General features: G+C 36.5%; 2 protein-coding genes across 4 annotated transcripts; one reads left to right on the top strand and one right to left on the bottom strand.

Moving 5' to 3' along the window:
- Positions 1-719: 719 nt before the first annotated feature.
- On the bottom strand, positions 720-5,805 carry LOC127421366 (mucin-2-like). Of its 2 annotated transcripts, none has more exons than XM_051664383.1 (2): positions 5,729-5,805; positions 720-2,261 (listed from the first exon to the last, which is right to left on the bottom strand). In XM_051664383.1, exons 1-2 carry the CDS (start codon positions 5,732-5,734, stop codon positions 1,863-1,865), a joined length of 405 nt encoding a protein of 134 aa, XP_051520343.1. In that variant the 5' UTR covers positions 5,735-5,805; the 3' UTR covers positions 720-1,862. The 2 variants fall into 2 exon arrangements, with proteins under 2 accessions (XP_051520343.1, XP_051520342.1); XM_051664382.1 differs by lacking the exon at positions 5,729-5,805 and adding an exon at positions 3,501-3,591.
- Positions 5,806-8,003: 2,198 nt separating this feature from the next.
- On the top strand, positions 8,004-15,554 carry sgo1 (shugoshin 1). 2 transcript variants are annotated; one of them, XM_051664701.1, is made up of 10 exons: positions 8,004-8,684; positions 8,817-8,971; positions 9,295-9,494; positions 9,694-9,749; positions 11,397-11,464; positions 12,475-13,365; positions 13,448-13,588; positions 14,163-14,330; positions 14,548-14,713; positions 15,085-15,554. In XM_051664701.1, the coding sequence occupies exons 2-10, from the start codon at positions 8,824-8,826 to the stop codon at positions 15,218-15,220; spliced, it is 1,974 nt and encodes a 657-aa protein (XP_051520661.1). In that variant the 5' UTR covers positions 8,004-8,684; positions 8,817-8,823; the 3' UTR covers positions 15,221-15,554. The 2 variants fall into 2 exon arrangements, with proteins under 2 accessions (XP_051520661.1, XP_051520662.1); XM_051664702.1 differs by having other exon boundaries at positions 14,163-14,318; positions 15,085-15,553.
- The last annotated feature ends 752 nt before the right edge of the window (positions 15,555-16,306 follow it).

Here is a 16,306-nt window from a genome sequence, read left to right as displayed (position 1 = left end):
TCAAGATTATTTATTTATTTATTTATTGGTCATATGAAAGTAGGACACATTCAGTTGAATTTTCGAGTATTTGTTTTTAACCTGTGGTATGTTTGGAATACACAAACATTATCATCAAATGACCCTGTGACCTAAAAACCGAGGTGTGTTTAAATACAAAGTAATTCCAGACCAGCATTGTGTGTAAACATTAACATTGAGGATTTGGTGAAAATAAAGTGAAATACGATTTAATGTTCTATACAAAAAGTATAAAAATGGCTAAAAGCAAGAAAACATAACAATTTTAAGAGTTACATAACAGAACTGTGAAGGACTGCTAGTGGCTATATGATGGTGTCCTCTTACTGCTCATGTCTCCTCTTTGCAATTTCTTATTTACACAAGATTAAAGCAAACTGCACATGAGATTAGATGACTGGGATATTGATGGTGTCCAAAAAAAAAAAGTCTCCCCCTCGTCATGCAGGAAGTGCCCTTACACTGTCCTGCACGCCTGTCCAATCAGTTCTAACAAAGATGAGGTATTTGCATTTGAACTGTTGACAAATTATGGTGGGGAAATCCTTAAAAAATACATTAAATCATACTGTTGTATTGCACATAAATTATGCCACTGTGTTTAAATGTTCTGTTACATATCTGCCCTTCTTGGCCAAATCTCTCTTATAAAAGAGATTTAAATCTCAATGGGACCAATACAGGTTTGTCAAGTTTTTTATTGAAGATCCATGATTTCAAGTAAAAATGTACAACATCACAGTCTCCATACTTCAATATACAAATAAGCGAAACAATTGAAACTCTGTTCTGTATTGAGAAAAGATATAGAGATGGAAAACTCTTCATTACAACACTCTTATACAATATTAAAACAAACCGGATTAAAACAGGTTTAATAATAATAAGAATGCTCAGTATATGACTATTTTTGTTGTATTTTTAGGACAGATGTGACAGAACACATTGTACAAATATATTATATATATAATTGTATAAAGTTAAAGATAAACGAATGGTATAATTTGAATCGTTGTGTTCCTCCTTTGTGAGAAAAAAATGAAATTCCTGTACACACCAATTTACCACTGATTTCATGTTTGACACCTTTAACACACACAAAGAAATTTGTATTCAAAGAATTTCACATAAACCACCCATCTACGCTTATATAAAGCCGGGATTACACTGTATGAATTTGGCCAAGATTTTGCTGTCTGAGACAAATTTTGGGGGATAGTAAAATATTTATATTCTAATAGTGCAAAATTGTTAGTCTTTGATTGCTTAGTGTGACATGTTCACCGACGGCTAATGCAATGAAACATATCCTCCGACAAAGTTCTGGCAGTGTCAGAAATTTTGCGTCACAGTCGTGAAGTGTGACTGCTCCATCGGCCAGATGAGATAAAACACCCAGTTAATCGGGATGATGGGACCAAAGTCTTATTATGATGGTCATTTACAAAGGTTAAGATATTCTGTATAGTAGAGTCTGGCAGAATGCAGCACAATGTGCCATGGCTTTTACCAAAGATCTCACTGGGATAAAATCATGCAGTCTGGCAAGCAACAATCGTAAAGGATTGAAAAATGTTTACATTGTGCACCTGGATTAATTGTGAAGTGTGTCATTTCTGAACAGAATTACTAAAATAATGTTTTCATACAGGTTTTTATTTAGTGGCAGTATAAGTATAAATAAGGTCAATTTCTGACTGATTTACATCTTACAAAATTTGTTATCTGTAGTTATATTGAAGGAAAAACAACAACAAGATTCAATGCAGAAGTGTAATTAACAAAGGTAAAGAATTATTTTGCACACAGAGTGACTGAGCATCAAGTGTCTTGCCATTTTCTTAAAGTGTCACTATGACAAGAAGCACACAGAACATCATCGTGCTCAGCAGAAGGCTCTGGTAATCATTTTGGGCTGAAACACCACCATTAGGAGATGGTTTGGAATTGGTAATGCTCGTGTTGGAAGTCTTGGTAGCAGTGCTGTTGGTTGGTGACATGGAGGTTGCCATGGTTCTGGGAGGGACCGCAGATGTCATGGTTTGTGGCTGGGTTGTTTTGGAATGTTGCAGCGTGGTCTGGGAGCTTTGGGACTGAGTGTATGACATGGTGCTGGTAATAATAGTTGATGAAATTGCATTGACGCTTGACTGGTTTGTAGCTGCACTTTCTGAGGAATTTGGTGTAGAAGGGGTCCCATTGTTGACTATTGTGCCAGCGAGGTATTGTCCAGATAGGCTCTATGAGGGAGAATGGACAAAGCTGAGACAGTGTAATACAATTTTAATGATGAAATAATTATTTGAAATATCTAACAGACCTTTAGGATGTTGATTGTATGTGTTTCTCTGTTTTTGTTATACCAGTAGCACAACTGCTTGCTTAAAAACTGTCAAAGGTCAGTTAGAATTATAGAAAGGTGTGTTTGCACCTTTACCTGATTTGCATAATTCCTTTGGTGATTCAGGTGCTTTACAGACAGCACATGCAAATAATCAGTGTTATCAGCGGTGCAATAAATTTTTAATAAATTACCTCCTCTAATGGAAAATGCAGAATGAAAAAAAAATGTTGTCCCTATGCCAACACAATCTGTAAAGTTATTGCCACCTGGTTGCTTATGATTATAGGCCAGCCTGTAGATTTATAAAATATTTACACAGTGGGTGTACATTTTAGTCCTAGATCAGTACAGGATGACAACATCCTATCAGAACATGATTGGAACACCCACACTTGCTGGAGGGAGGATAAAAGGTCATGTGAGTTACACTCCATCTGTCTCACTAGACACATTTGATGTTCAGATTTTTGCATATCCTGGAACTTTGAGCTTTCTCTCACACTGATCTCTTTCATCTCCCTCTTAACAGTCCATCTTTATTTGTTTATCTCATTTATTATCTAGAGTTTTCCCCATAAAGGAATTAACACAGAGACCTACACACACAGGTGCAAAAATTCTCCTGAAACTAAGCACATTCTCAAGCATTACCCTCAGGATAATTAATTCCTTAAAATAAATCATGAAATGCAGTATGCACCACTGTGTGGTAAGACAACTTTCCAGATATAGAATGCTTTTCATGTGACTTTTAACCTGCTTCCTATATTTAAAATTAATTTGTCAGAGGAAGGGTTATGATTAGAGTGGTCAAAGATTACAAGGGTTCAGTTATCACGGTGGCACAGGTGAACTCATAGTTGGAAAATATGACGCGTGTATGATGAAAATATAGGTTTTTATGCTTTGAAACTCCCTTTTTTAAGAAATCATTGAAGGCATTTAAGGATTCATATGTTAAGGAATTTGTTTTTTCCTGAAGTCTGCAGCATTTTTTAAATATAGATATACATTTGAATAATTTACATGAAACAATTCAAAATCAATAAAAAAGTACTGATATAAATTCAAATAAATCTGATATTTAAATAAGAGGCAAAAATGAAAATAACTAAATACAAAGTAGATCTCTGACCTGAACAATGAAGAGAGGCGGGTAAATACAAAGGACAGCAAAGTGCCTCATTGTCCCAGTTGGATCTATAGCAGGTTGTACTGGAGTTACTCTGTCAGTATGGCAGTGTCCACCTTCTCCCATGCTTTATATACCCACCTCCTCAAGTACTAGGGATTGGGACCATTTTAATATGCAAAATCACTCTTAAGGATGTGATATAATTTTATGTGACACTTTCAGTTGTAATGGAATAATTTACACCCAACAATCTCTCACACATACATTACATACCCCTGTCATATCTGCACAATTGACATTTCGTCAGCATGACTCAAAACAACATAAAAACTTACAGTTGAAATAAAGTCTTTGTTGGTCTTTCAGTCTCATTCTGACCCCAATGTAATTATTTAACTCCTGGTATTATGCTAAGGTTTGGGGACACAGATAACAATTTGGATGCAACTGGGCTAAAGGCCCTCCTTGAGGAATTTTTTTATTTTTTTTATTTTTTATTTTTTTTGTTGCAAAGTGTATGAAGAAAAAAAAAATATTGAATATTGATAGACAGCATAATATGTGTGAAAAGAAATAATAACTAATGGATGTTTTGGTAAAAATGCATTTAAAAAAATTGGGCAAATACCAAGAAGGACATAATAATGTGTAAGTAGTGTATAGATGGCCAAATTATAATAACAAATTAAGATAATGCTTATTTAGAATGACCACTTCAGAAAAGGGTGCACCATTTCATGTTGATTTCAATCACATTTGGCATTTCATAACATTGCAAGCATTCTATAAGCAAATTCATCTTCTTTGTGATTGGATCAGTCAATGAATGCCAACATTGAACATTTTTCATGACAAATCTATTCCACCCCTTAAAAGTGTGTTTTTTTATGTGGGGTCTTTAGCCCCTGCAACAAGGGAGCTTTTTACTGAATAAAATCCTTTCGCTTATTGGACAGCAATTGGAAAACTTTTTATTTAATCACCTTGAACAAAACTGAAAATTACAAAACAAGTATTAATTTCAGGGATTCTCATTAGCTATATACATCTGCACTATTTTAAAAGTTTTTGCATGTTAGATCAAAATCTTGTGCATAGTGACATACAGGTGCTTAGGAAAGTGCTGCAGGAGTTTTTGTTGCTATTTAGTGTTTTGGGGGGAAAAATTATATTAAATGTGCATTTTACCCCTGGGGTAATAACTGAATACACAGTTTTGTGTTCGTGAGAAATAGTACATAATTTAAGGAACTAGCTACAAGTACTGGTAAACACTTGGTTGTTAGGGGAAAAGTTTGCATATAAACAAATACAACTTCAAATTTAGGGAACGTATAGAAAGAAAACAGGATGTTTTGTGCCTAGTCTGAGTTGCCTTGGATTAAAGTGTCTGATTACTTTGAAAAGATACAATTCAAATACAAGTACTCAGTAACTTAATAAATGAATAATTGAATAAAACCGTTCTTCTGTCTCTGGTCAGGGTCAAACCAGAGAATCTCATTTACAATTTAAGCTTTAGAAAGCAGTGGAGGAAGTTAGCCCACGGAATGCTGTATGAACATTCAGGCATGACTCCAAGATAACATCAGCCTTCGATGGGAAAGTTTTACCGCCACAGATTTCTGTCATATATGTGCCTTCCACCTTCCATGGACAAGGACATGGTCAATGACAGTAGCACAGATCTCACCAGAGAAGAGTGTTTTGTGTAATCATATAGCTGATGATAAACTGTTTTTGCAACTTGACTTCAGTGGTCTTTTTAGATTGGGGGGACTTTCAGGACTGAAAGTTACCACACGTTTTCATAGTACATCATCCTTTTTTCTCTCTCTCATGATATGACCATTTTAACTAAAGGTAAAATTGTTTCAAAATATGGATCTACTATCTGTCACAAGACAAAATAAAGTGCTTTACAATCTGCTAATTGCTTATCTATGAGTCGATATAAGGGATCAATTGTGTCATACAAGATAAATTATGCTTTGTTGACAGTACACTGAGCCCCAATTAATAATGTGGCACATGACTGGTCATGTCTTTTTTATTTGAAGTATGTAATATAATTTTGGGACAATTTCAGTTATATTGAAAAAAATTACACCTGACAATCTTTCACACATACAGTATATTAGAGACACAGAAATATCCCCTAACATTTCTGCACAATTGACATTCAAGGAATAGTTCACCCAAAAATTACAATTCTCTAATTTACTCACCCTCATGCCATCCCAGATGTGTATGACTTTCTTTCTTCTGCAGAACACAAACGAAGATTTTTAGAAGAATATCTCAGCTCTGTTGGTCCATACAATGCAAGTGAATAGTGATCAGACTTTTGTTGCTCCAAAAATCACATAAAGGAAACCCATAAGACTCAAGTGGTTAAATTCATATCTTCAGAAGCGATATTAAAGGTGTGGGTGAGAAACAGATAAAATTTTAAAGGAATAGTTCACCCAAAAAAATTACAATTCTCTCATTATTTACTCACCCTTATGCCATCACAGATGTGTATGACATTCTTTATTCTACTGAACACAAATGAAGATTTTTAGAATTTCTCAGCTCTGTAGGTCCATACAATGCAAGTGAATGGGTGCCATAAAGTACTTCAGACAACTCTGGTGGTTAAATCCATATCTTCAGAAGTGATATGATAGGTGTGTATGAGAAACAGATCAATATTTAAGTCCTTTTTTACTATAAATTTTCCTCCCTGCTCAGTCATTCGCCACTTTCACATTCTCCTTCTGTTTTTGGTGATTCACATTCTTCATGCATAACGTCCCCTACTGGGCAGGGAGGAGAATTTATGATAAAAATGACTTAAATATTGATCTGTTTCTCACACACACCTATTATACTGTGTCTGAACACATGGATTTAACTTCTGGAGTCATATGGATTACTTTTATGCTCCCTTTATGAGGATTTTGGAAAATTTTCATATTTCTATTTATCTGTTATAATAGCACTGTATGTTTGAATATCTTCTATGATAGTGTCATTTATACAGTGATGGTGCTGATTAATAACAGCTGCATTACAATGTGCGAGCTCGTTAACACGTCATGTGTGATTGAGTCATAAGTGTCCCATTGTTCACTGGATGAACACTCTTGCCAGTGCCCGAATTCGTGTTCACGATAGGGATATGCAGATCAATCCTAAAGTATTGATACTTCCGATACTGATGTTGTATCAAAAAATATGATCCTCACACAAAAATATTGATTCTACAATTTAAAACTAGCGATATTATTATTTGGTTACCATGAACATGAACAATAATCATAAGCTTTAAAGAGAAATAAAAAGGATTAGGCTATATTAGCAAATACTTGTGCAGGATGGGAACTATTTCTTCTTCCTCTCTAACGCGATGCCGCAGCACCGTTTTGAATTGTGTGTGTGTGTGTGTGTGTGTGTGTGTGTGTGTGTATACATATATATATATATATATATATATATATATATATGTGTGTGTGTGTGTGTGTGTGTGTGTGTGTGTGTGTGTGTGTGTGTGTGTGTATACATATACATATATATATATATATATATATATATATATATATATATATGTGTGTGTGTGTGTGTGTGTGTGTGTGTGTGTATACATATACATATATATATATATATATATATATATATATATATATATATATATGTGTGTGTGTGTGTGTGTGTGTGTGTGTGTGTGTGTGTATATACATATATATATGTGTGTGTGTGTGTGTGTGTGTGTGTTTTGTGTGTGAGTGTACAGTGATTCTCCCTAAATGCGCACAGAGCTGCGGGAAAGGAGGAAGCTGGGACCCGCTGAGCAGTCAACATAAAGTTTTACACACAGGCACGAACGCACGCACACACATACATACACACACTTTATCACTCTCTCCTACTGATAAGGTGACTCTGCGCCAGCCATGCACCCTCATGTCCCACCACGCCCTCCTCCTCCTCACAGGGTGGAAGGTTTTTTTTTAATTTTTTTTATGGGGAGTCTTTCATAAATTCACTGTTTGCCCACCTCTTCAGACTACGGAAGCCCGCAAGGTGGAAAAAAATATTACAGTGAAAAATAAAATAAAAAACAGGGTCTCAGTTCCTTCCTGAGCCTAAGTCTTACATTTTTTTCTGGAATTTTTGTCCAGTCACGACTACGAATGCCATATCAAACATATGTAACCTGATTTTGTCTTGATTAAGGTTTGCAAACCCTTAAATAAATAATAAAAGTTTTATTCAGCTATATAGCAACAGAGAAAGCATTAAAAGCATAAGATTACATGTTTACTGATAGTGGCACCTGGTGGCTAAGGTTGGTACCGCATGCATTTTTTTGAAGAGATAAAAAAACATTTTTTTTTTTGAAGAGAGAAAACAAATTTTGAAGAGAGAAAAAAATGTAGGAAGTGAGAAAAAAATGTAAGACTTAGGCTCAGGAAGGAACTGAGACACAATTATATTTTTTTTCAGCTTGCGGTTCAGGGCTTCCGTATCAGACAACGCTACACCACTCCTTCTGGAGTAAATTCACGCTAAAATAACAACATATCTAAAGCTGACATTTATTCTTTCTTATAACTGTGTGTAATTGTTGTTAATAAGTCATTAAAAAATGGTTAAGTTTTACTGCAGTAATATTGTGGTAGTAACCATGGTTATTTGTGTTTACTATGGTTTAACTAAATTCTATGGTTAAACTATAGTTACTGTAGTGAAAACATGGTTAATTTTTGTAAGGGTAAATAAAACAGAACTCTAATAATTTTCTGTTTAGGCTCATAGCTATATCTATATCTATATTATCTATATTATATTGAATTATGACTAAAAATAATATTTTAATAATATTTTAATATTATACGACGGTGTTGGACTTCAAAGTATTGGAATAATGAAATAAGTGGTATCACCCATCCCTACTAACAGAGGGACTTTGCTAGAAAGCAACACCACGCAGTTGGAATTTGCAGGATGACGTCTGAACCAGTGACGCAATACCACGTTTCTTCCTCCAATCAGAGCGCGCGGCGCACGATTTCGAACTCCAACGTCCTCGACGGGAAATACGCCAGTGAAGTCGTTCATATAAAATTTGTTCATTGTTACGCGTTATCCGTTCTAAAGAAGCGTTTCATTCATCTGGTGATAGTGGTAAATATATAGGTAAGAAATACGCCATGTTTTGGTGCCGCTCAGAGGTAAAATGGGAATCAACCTTAACGCTTAATCAGCTGATAGACTTTACATTGGACGTGTTGTGCTTTTGTTTTGTTTCGTTTCACTGTTCCTGTGCAGCTCAGACATGGTTCGGGAGCGGGTGGTGCAAAGGAAGTCTTTCCAGGAAAGTCTGGACGACATCAAGGACAAGATGAAGGAGAAAAGAAACAAGCGTCTCGCCAGCGCTTTAACTGCGAATCGCGGCCTGTCAAAGCTGAAGATCAAAAACACGGGTGCGATTTCATGCAGGGTTTGACTTTATATTGCACATATTACAGCCTTTTGACGAAGTATGCATGCAAACTCATTGCACTCAAGTTCATTTTAAAGCATTGCTCTGTTGTCATGCTGTACAATTCATTTATGGCAGCTAAATTTGGAAACATTTTAAAAGACATTTTCTGTATCTCACTGGGATTTGTGTGATCACTACACGTTTAGAGCAATTTCAAAATGTATTTTGTATGTAGATTGCTGGTGTGTTGGATGGCAATGTCAGTACCAGTGCTAGATTTATGGAGTTTATGTGTTACAATTCTTAACTTACTCTCCACAGCTACAGTGCAGCCATTTGTGCTGAAGAGTGTCCAGGTGAACAACAAAGCTCTTGCATTAGCCCTGCAGACAGAGAGGGAGAAGGTAAGGCAGGCACAGGGAGTCATTCTGCAGTTAAAGAAAGAGAGACAAGCGCTTATCTTCCACCTGTTGATGCTGAAGAGGACGCTGAGAGATCGGGGAGCCGTGGAAAGCGCTCAGGTGAGAAGTAACTGAGGAGCCACACTGAGACACTGAGCCTGTTTTAATTGGAGTACTTGGTTTGAAGCTAGTATATAAAGTCACGGGTTGAAATCTTTAAGTTTACTTTTTTCTTTTCATTAGCAAAGCAAGAAAATTGTCCATTCGAAGTATTTGTGGCTCTGCTGCTTTCATTTTCTTTTTGCTTCCTGTGTAATAGATTTCTCCTCCTGTGGAGAAAAGTTCACCAAGTCCGCCTCACCCCATCAGTCCAAGGTAAGCAAGAAACAGTCTGTAGCTCTGAGCTTTTTTAATAAAGCACATGATGATGAGTTGTTCGCCCAAAATGTTTATTTGCATTGTATGTTACACATGCATTTTTTACTTTATCTGTCCCACCCCTCCAACAGCTAGTCTGCATTTTTCATACATGAAATATTTAAACAAAAGATAATCTCACCAGCATATAATACATCTTATAAAGAAAATTAATAAGAGGGGTACACACAAAACAAAAGGTTAAATTAGGGCTGCACGATTAAGACAAAAATAATAATTGTCAATTATTTCTGTTAATATTGTAATTACCAAATGTACAGAATTTACACTAAAATACTTATTTTCAGTGAATAATCAGCATGCCATATTTATGTTGGCTACACATTCAAAATAAGATGAAAACTGTGTTCCTAAATTACTTTATTGCTGTTTTAAACAGCAGTAAAGGTAATCAAGACAAACTCACACTGGCCCTCTTAGATGCATAAAAATCAAAGCTGTTATTCTAATTTTGAAGGCAGAGGCTATTTCTAAGTCTAAATAGCAACAAAAAGCATAATCTTTGCACTAAGTGCAAATAGTGTTAGATGCTGTTTGCATCTCATCGCAAATAGTGGCAGATACTATTTGCACTCCTAATAAAATAGCAGTGTGTTTTACTGTAGTAAACCATGGTATCACGATGGTATTTTGAAGTAAAATAATAGTAACCACAACATTAACCATGGTTACTATATTAACACCATTTTGATGTAGTAACACAATGGTTAATTGCATTAAAACTATGACTTCTGCCAAAAAACATGGTTACTACAACATTACTATAGTAAAACCATGGTTAATTTTACTCTGATCAAATCTTTCTCTCAACTCCTTGACCTTCATAGTGGCCAAATCACTGCAAGGCAATCAACCTTTTTATTCATTTTTATTTATTATTATAAGTAGTGTTAAAGAAAATATTAAGAGTGGAGACAGGAAACAGAATGGGGAAAAGTAGGACTAAAAGGGAAATCGAACCTGGGTCCGTCCAAATTAAAAAAGCTCATCCACACTGTCTTTACACCTACACCATTGCAGTGACACTTGAGGGCACAGCGTCTTTATTTCTGTGTTTCCAACAGACTATTTGAGTGCAAATAGCCGTGCTGTGTGGCAGGTGCTTTTTACACCTTGTGCAAATAGTCACTCCGAATTTTGAATAAATGATACACTGATGCAATATACTTGTCTTTGATTGGTTACAATGTTCAACCGCTGTAAAAACACAAGTTACAACAATAGAAATTAATTTGAATTTTTTTTGCCGCAACATGAGCAGACCTACATGGATTGCTATAATTGACCATTTTCACAATTAGTTAATTGTGGCTGGCAACTGTAATTGTAATCTTGATTATTTGTTTGATTAATAATGTAGACCTAGGTTAAATTCACAAATTTTATTTTAGCTAGTTAAGAAAATGTTTGACTACCAGGGCTGAGTGAATACCTAGCAGAGGATGCCAAACCCATACATTTTAGGTAGATGTTTCAAACTAAAATATGAGATTAGAGAGCCTCATTTTGACCAAAACACATTAAAAGACATGCCTTGCGAATTTTGTTTCACTTGATCATAATGTTACTGTCATTGTAATGCAGGCCTGTACATGTTGTAGAGACTCACCCAGCAGAGCCCCTCAAAGAGCCGACATTTTCTACAAGCACTGGTGAGCATCCTTGCCTTGCTTTTACCTTAAATGCATTTGAAACCTGTCTTTAAATGCTACATTTTGGGCTGTGAGGATGAAGATTGTAAACAGCCTATTTGTTTGTGGTTTTACACTCTACTAGGGATGTTAATGATTAATCGAAATCGATTAATTGTTGTTAACGATTTGATCGATTAAGCTTATCGATCGTCGATTAATTCATTTCAGGACAAATGCATTCAGTAATCATGACAGCAGACGTTGATATGGCTGTCTATACAGTCACCCACCGCTAGAGGCGCTTGCGCTCTGCATGTCATTATCCGGTTCACAGAAGAAGATGCACAGATGCGAGATGACGCGGGCTCAATGTAAACAGTGTTGGAGCATTTCTCTTTAAATGAACATTAATGTTTTCTGCACACACCGTGATGGTGTGTTAAAGTACAACATGACAACAAGCACTGTTGATCTCCTTGTTTCATCCCAACCTACAATTACATCAGCAATCACTGGGATAGCACAAAGGTACATTCAGCTGACATCTCACCATCACTACAGAAGCGGTAGTCTGTGTTATGTACTGTTTATGCAGGGTGTTATAATTTGATTTCATTTCTAATAAAAAAATAAGCCCAAAGGTCTGAAATATCCCACGATCCACAACGAGAAGTTTTAATGAACTCAAATATGTATACAAATGATATATCTTAAGTATCTTAAGATAGAAGTTACTACTAACAGTATTTCATTAATAGTAATTAAACAATTACCAAATTCGAACTTAACAGCCTAAATGTGTTTAAATACACTGAACTAAGAAAATTTTAAGAGGAAAATGCCAATACTCGCATTTCTTAAGTGTATTAATTTAAATCTAAACAGTAGGCTATATGCACATATTACTTTGAGTGCTCCACGTGAGTTTTGCGATATTAAGGTTAACGATTAATTGATTAATTTCCACGACGATCGATTATGAAAATGTCTGAAAATTGACATCCCTACACTCTGTTTTCTGTTTGCAGAATCTGTGTCTGGTTGCCGTGGTGACAGACAGGTTTCATTGCCCCCTACAGTAGGAATAAGACGAAAGAAACGCTCTGAGAATGTGCGGAGACAGAGCTCATGTTTTGAATCCGTAGGGAAATGTGTTACAGATGTAATGGAACCCTGTTTCCCTGAGGAAAAAAGAGAAGAGACTGTCAACAGTAGACAAGGAGTGGGGCTTAGCACCGAATTGGAGGACATTTGTAACAAAGTGGATGTTGTTGGACAGAAAACACAGCCGAATTTGAATATGTGTGCGCCTGACAGTCTTAACACAGAGTTAGAGATTTCTGAGCTTTCAGCTATCCAGCATTCAACGCCTGAGCCCCCTCAACGGACCACCAGACAACCCAAGAAAAAAACAACTCAAGCAGCCCCTCGGCCCAAACCAGAGAGAGGACGCAAACCAGACCGAGCCCTACTGAAGAAGCCATGGGAAAACCCCAAACCACGAGCTCGCTCGAAAAGCCGAGACCGTTCGCAGAGTCGAGCTCGAGTGGCTCCACCGCCTGCCGATCGGCTTAACTCCTCGCTGGGTGGCAATGACACCTTTGACTTTGACTGTGAGGAGGCAATCCATCTAACGCCTTTCAAAGCAGGGAACAAAGCTGTGGAGAAACCATCACCCGATGCTCCGGTTAAAGAGGTCACACCCAATCCTGGTGCTGTGGAGACCAACAACAGTTCCTCAGAAGACGAGCAGGATGCAGATGACAGCCCTTACGTACCAAAAAGGAAATCCAGGAGAGCTTGTAGTCCGCCACCTAGACGAGCTCGCTCCAAAAGACGGTCTAATCAAGAGGCCAGAAAGAACAGAGTGAGAGAAAATACTGCCCTAAAGCAGCACCATGTTGAAATAGTGCACACAGGTAAACATGCATAGCTTTTATTTTACATTGGTGACATTTGTGTAACATTTAGGATGTTTTTAATTATTTTAATGTTTTACAGAAGAAAATAAGACTGAAATTAAAGATACTGGCCCACATCTCCCAGATGCTCTTGATTCAGGCCCTCTGTTTCCAGAGTCACCAGTCTGTGTTACTCCTGAGAATTTTAGCCAATCAGAGCCAACCCAAGAGATCTATCAAGGTAACCCTGTTGTCCAGAGAATATACTATATTCTATAATGGCGATGTTAATAATAAAAAATGGGTTGGGGATTCTTACATCTGTAGAGCTGTTTCTTGTCTTAAAACAAGAATTATAATTTTTGAGCCATGGTTTCCCTCGGGAATATCGGATGGGTTTTAAATGTTTTTTTTAATTTACTCATAAATTTAGGTCTGTGGTTAATGTTATTTTAAGAGACTTTCCCATTTTGTTTTACAACATAAATTGCATAGTCATAACCCGTATGTGAATTTTTAAAGTTGTCGTATGCTTTAAAAATGTAAATTGCTACCAAGTAGGTACATAAAGACTACAAGGTGAAGCCCGTAAACTCACACTCACCGAATTAATAGGACAACAAGTGTAGTCCTTTAACTCATACATTGGAAAGCACAATCCTAAAAAAAACCATTTGAAATTAATGAGGGAACCTACGTATGTTGAATCAAACTTTCGGTTGGCCTACAAATTGATGCAAAGATTAAACAGCTTTCAGTTGTATGTTAATTACTCAGTTGAGCATTTTTTTAACAATGGAAACATTTTCCCATAGCTCCACCTGCTACAGTGGCAGTAGAGTCTCCCACCCCCGTTACCCCTGGTGGAGAGGTGGAACTTATGATGATTGACTGCCCAATATTTGAATTTCCAAAGTGTCCTAGCAACTCATCTGATCAGGAGAATAAAATGCCTTTGGTGATGAATAGGGGTAGGAGAAAAGGTCATTATTTTTGGCTTTCTTTGGCTTTTGAATCTGTTTCTCTGTGCATTGTCTCACTAATCTTTTTTTAAAATTGTATCTTCTCACATCATGTTTGAGCTGTCTCAGCAATCTGCTGCTATGTCTTTCACAACATTCTCACCATTTCTAGAAGCGTTACACAGAAAAAGGTCATTACTGTATTTGTCACATGCTTGCACTGCTTGTGTTTCCGCAGGTGGGCTGGTTGTTCGCTCCTTTCTGGGCTTGGGTTTGAGTGATGTGACAAATCTGTCCCCTGCAGCCTATCAGAAGCCCTTGTCTACTCAAGTCACGCCTCAGTCCTCCACTCGCAAGCGGCGCTGCACGAGCACCATCAACTACAAGGAGCCATCAATCAGTTCGTAAGTTCTTCCAATACTAATATTTCTAGGATTATTTTACCACAAATTATATATATATATATATATATATATATATATATATATATATATATATATATATATATAATATTTAAAATGTGTTAAAATTATAGTGTGCCCAAAATGAAAATGTTGTCATTTACAACATGAAGGTGAGTAAATAATGACTGAATTTAACATTTTTGGTGAAATATCTTTATATGTGCTTTAAATGATTTGGAACACCTTGGTTTTTTTTTTTTTTTTTTTTGTTTAATAATGTATTTATTGTAGCTCTCAAAGCTGATTTTGCACATTGGAGTTTATTAATGTGCTTTGTTTTGACCTACTCAACTTTATTTTTTTTTCCTAAGAAAACTTAGACGTGGTGACAAATTCACAGACACACGTTTCCTGCGGTCCCCTGTCTTCAAGCAGAAACCAACATCCCGTCGGAGTTCAATTAAAAAAATGGAGAAATATAATGAGTCTTTTGTTGGCTGTCGTTAAATAGCTCAGACTTTGTCAAATCATTTCTGGCCAGCTTCATAGAATACCAAGTGATGTCTCTCTACAGCATTGCATTGTGTTTTTTAAAATGGCTGTTACATAATTGAATTTCTTGTTTCATCTCATGATTTAAAATTGTGAATATTGATTATTAAAGTTTGTCATTTCAATTGTCCCAAGGGCTCTGATTTTAGTTTTGAAAAATATCAAAAATCTTTCTATAAATAGGAGCCCAGATATACAAAATGAATTGAAAAGCATTCTGATTGTACTATACATACAGGTGCATCTCAATTAATTAGAATGTCGTGGAAAAGTTCATTTATTTCAGTAATTCAACTCAAATTGTGAAACTCGTGTATTAAATAAATTCAGTGCACACAGACTGAAGTAGTTTAAGTCTTTGGTTCTTTTAATTGTGATGATTTTGGCTCACATTTAACAAAAACCCACCAATTCACTATCTCAAAAAATTAGAAGATGGTGACATGCCAGTCAGCTAATCAACTCAAAACACCTGCAAAGGTTTCCTGAGCCTTCAAAATGGTCTCTAATGGTTGGTTCACTAGGCTACACAATCATGGGGAAGACTGCTGATCTGACAGTTGTCCAGAAGACAATCATTGACACCCTTCACAAGGAGGGTAAGCCACAAACATTCATTGCCAAAGAAGCTGGCTGTTCACAGAGTGCTGTATCCAAGCATGTTAACAGAAAGTTGAGTGGAAGGAAAAAGTGTGGAAGAAAAAGATGCACAACCAACCGAGAGAACCGCAGCCTTATGAGGATTTTCAAGCAAAATCAATTCAAGAATTTGGGTGAACTTCACAAGGAATGGACTGAGGCTGGGGTCAAGGCATCAAGAGCCACCACACACAGACATGTCAAGGAATCTGGCTACAGTTGTCGTATTCCTCTTGTTAAGCCACTCCTGAACCACAGACAACGTCAGAGGCGTCTTACCTGGGCTAAGGAGTAGAAGAACTGGACTGTTGCCCAGTGGTCCAAAGTCCTCTTTTCAGATGAGAGCAAGTTTTGTATTTCATTTGGAAACCAAGGTCCTAGAGTCTGGAGGAAGGGTGGAGA

The sequence above is a fragment of the Myxocyprinus asiaticus genome, chromosome 30 (genome assembly GCF_019703515.2).
Source record: "Myxocyprinus asiaticus isolate MX2 ecotype Aquarium Trade chromosome 30, UBuf_Myxa_2, whole genome shotgun sequence".
Lineage (NCBI taxonomy): Eukaryota > Metazoa > Chordata > Actinopteri > Cypriniformes > Catostomidae > Myxocyprinus > Myxocyprinus asiaticus.
Note: the sequence above shows the minus strand (reverse complement) of the source record. Positions and strands in the feature narration are given on the sequence as shown.

Coding starts and splice junctions, on each gene's coding strand:
- LOC127421366 (XM_051664382.1), bottom strand. CDS start 3,551: ATGAGGCACTTTGCTGTCCTTTGTATTTACCCGCCTCTCTTCATTGTT. Junction 2,262..3,500: donor CGCCTCTCTTCATTGTTCAG/GTCAGAGATCTA, acceptor TCTCCCTCATAG/AGCCTATCTGGACAATACCT.
- sgo1 (XM_051664701.1), top strand. CDS start 8,824: ATGGTTCGGGAGCGGGTGGTGCAAAGGAAGTCTTTCCAGGAAAGTCTG. Junction 9,750..11,396: donor CCTCACCCCATCAGTCCAAG/GTAAGCAAGAAA, acceptor ATTGTAATGCAG/GCCTGTACATGTTGTAGAGA. Junction 14,331..14,547: donor GAATAGGGGTAGGAGAAAAG/GTCATTATTTTT, acceptor GTGTTTCCGCAG/GTGGGCTGGTTGTTCGCTCC.